Genomic DNA, 2,249 nt, shown 5'->3' with positions numbered 1-2,249 from the left:
GGGACCCCATCGTCAGTCCTATGTGGCGGGCACGCCCGGGCGCCCCTATATCCACCTCATATTTGGGCTGGGATATAAAGGGTGCCGGTCAGCCCGGGCGTTTGAGGCCTGTTCGAGGCGTCCGTCTAGGTCAGGTTTTCATGATCGGTCAGTGACCGGGCGGGCCGCCTGAACATTTGAGGCCGGTTTCGGGTGCCCTGCTGTAGATGCTCTAACAAAATGGACAAATTATATTCTCCTTCTACTTTTCCAAAAGTTTTTTTTTTTGCGAAACTCCGACAGTCCAACTTAGCAGTACAAATTTCTGGTTCTTGAGGCCACTTACACAGGTAGCCAGTCGGATCGGCAAGAATGCACGAAACGACTGCATTAGTATGACATGCTTAACGCAGTTATTGGAAGACCAACAAATCAATAAATAAACCACCGAGACATGTACGTATTTTACAAAAGTCTGAATCTTATTCGTGCTCCGGCCCTTCACTTCTTCGGGGCAAACTTGGCCTTGATCTTGTCAACCTCCACAGTGTCAATCTGAAATGCCTTGGCGAGCACGTCGTCGGGTACCTCCGGGGAGGCCCCGAAGAGCGTCATGGCGAGGGACTGCGTGCCGGGGAGCTGGCTGTTGAAGGCGGAGATGACGGCGGCGGGCTTGTCACCATTGTTCTTCTGGAAGTGCACGAGGCCGCGCGGGAAGGCGAAGACGTCGCCCTGGGAGATGGTCTTGGCGAAGAGCTTGTTCGCGGTGGTGATGAAGCCGACGTCGAGCTCGCCATAGAGGACGAAGACGACCTCGGTGGCGCGCGGGTGGGTGTGCGGCGGGTTGAGCCCGCCGGGGGCGTAGTCGATGCGCGAGAGTGAGACGCCGAGGGTGTTGAGGCCCGGGACCTTCTCCACGTTGGCGCCGGTGACGACGGAGCCGGCCGTGGTGTTGGTGGCGCCGGGCTTGGCGAGGACCCCGGTGAAGAAGTCGTCCGCCGTCGCGTTCGCCTTGCACGGGAACCCGTTCACCTTGAGGTCTGCGCGTGGGAACGGCTTACACAGTTAAATAAGGCTCGTACATTTGCCGTTGGAAACGCATGGACGGCCATTGGTCACGATCTTTTGCGTTGTCCCTACTATCTGGTTGTTCGGAATGATGGTTTTGTAAAGAAAAAAATTGCTCCGATTCTATATTATGGAACCTGAAGTTTAGATGAAATTGAAGCATGATAGTAGTTGGTTCAGTATTCGTACAAAATCAGGAGGACCGATTTCATACTGAATCACCATTTGAATGAAACTAGAAACGAGCAAACTATTGAATTGTTGGGAAGGAAGACTATGATCATACATTTTGAATGCTAAACTTGTTTACTTCCAATCATCACATCGGTAATATCGATTGCACTGTCTCCAACCATCAACTGGCACTGGATTTAGCATTTATAAGTACCTAACGTGAATTCTGTCCTACGGTACGTTGTACTACGTCAGGGTGTCAGACGGTACAAAACTGTATAGCCGTACGTCTTCAATGCAGAGCAGAAGCACAGCACCGATCCAATTTGAATAGGAATTCAGGAGATCTTGAGCTACACTTACCTGATTTGAGGTCGGCGACGCAGATGTCCTGGAGGTAGTCCGGGTCGCCGGCAAGCGCCGGCACCGCGAGGACAAGCGCCACCATCGCAAGAAACAGGGCGGAGGAAACCCGGGCCATCATCATGGTGCCCGCCCTACTCCACTGCTGCGATTGTCTGCTTTGCTCTGATGGCTCCCGCCGCTGCTGGTCTGGTTTGGCCGGAGATGCCGAGCAGGCCCGGTGCTTATATAGCGGGGAAGGAGTGAGACGAGGCGAAAAGATTGGGCTCAAAGCAGAGTTGGTGTGGCCGTGCGGGTTAAGGAGGCGGGTGACCTGTGCGCCGCTGCAACTAGCAACTAGGAGTATTCCTACTTGAAGCTCAAGCAAAGGGACGAGGTGATGTGTGCAGATTTTGGGTTGGTGATTGGTCACTGCGGATGCGATGCAGATCGTTGCGATTCGAGATTTAAGTAGCATTTCTCGATGCATAAAGCTTTGTTCGCTCGTGTGCCCCTTACGTCGTCTCTGTGCGTACGCCGCGACGATACTATAACGGGAAGTCTCTCTCACAAGGGCTAGTTTGGTGACGGAACCTGAAGTGAGCTGCGAGTACTTTGACCTCCGGAGTTTCGGCTCACGCCAAGCATGTCAAGTCAGGCAGTAGGTAAGCCACGGGAAAGGAAAA

The 2,249-nt window shown here is 53.4% G+C and overlaps 1 protein-coding gene across 1 annotated transcript; it reads right to left on the bottom strand.

The window, feature by feature from the left end:
* Positions 1 to 278: 278 nt before the first annotated feature.
* Positions 279 to 1,875, bottom strand: LOC125543589 (germin-like protein 5-1). Its single transcript, XM_048706974.1, has 2 exons — positions 1,585 to 1,875; positions 279 to 1,019 (listed from the first exon to the last, which is right to left on the bottom strand). The coding sequence occupies exons 1-2, from the start codon at positions 1,706 to 1,708 to the stop codon at positions 481 to 483; spliced, it is 663 nt and encodes a 220-aa protein (XP_048562931.1). The 5' UTR covers positions 1,709 to 1,875; the 3' UTR covers positions 279 to 480.
* Between the last annotated feature and the right edge of the window lie 374 nt (positions 1,876 to 2,249).

This window comes from Triticum urartu, chromosome 3 (assembly GCF_003073215.2).
Source record: "Triticum urartu cultivar G1812 chromosome 3, Tu2.1, whole genome shotgun sequence".
In the NCBI taxonomy this organism is placed as follows: Eukaryota; Viridiplantae; Streptophyta; class Magnoliopsida; order Poales; family Poaceae; genus Triticum; species Triticum urartu.
The sequence above is the reverse complement of the archived record's forward strand: the minus strand, read 5'-3'. Positions and strand labels throughout refer to the sequence as shown.

Coding starts and splice junctions, on each gene's coding strand:
- LOC125543589 (XM_048706974.1), bottom strand. CDS start 1,708: ATGATGATGGCCCGGGTTTCCTCCGCCCTGTTTCTTGCGATGGTGGCG. Junction 1,020..1,584: donor CGTCGCCGACCTCAAATCAG/GTAAGTGTAGCT, acceptor TCCCACGCGCAG/ACCTCAAGGTGAACGGGTTC.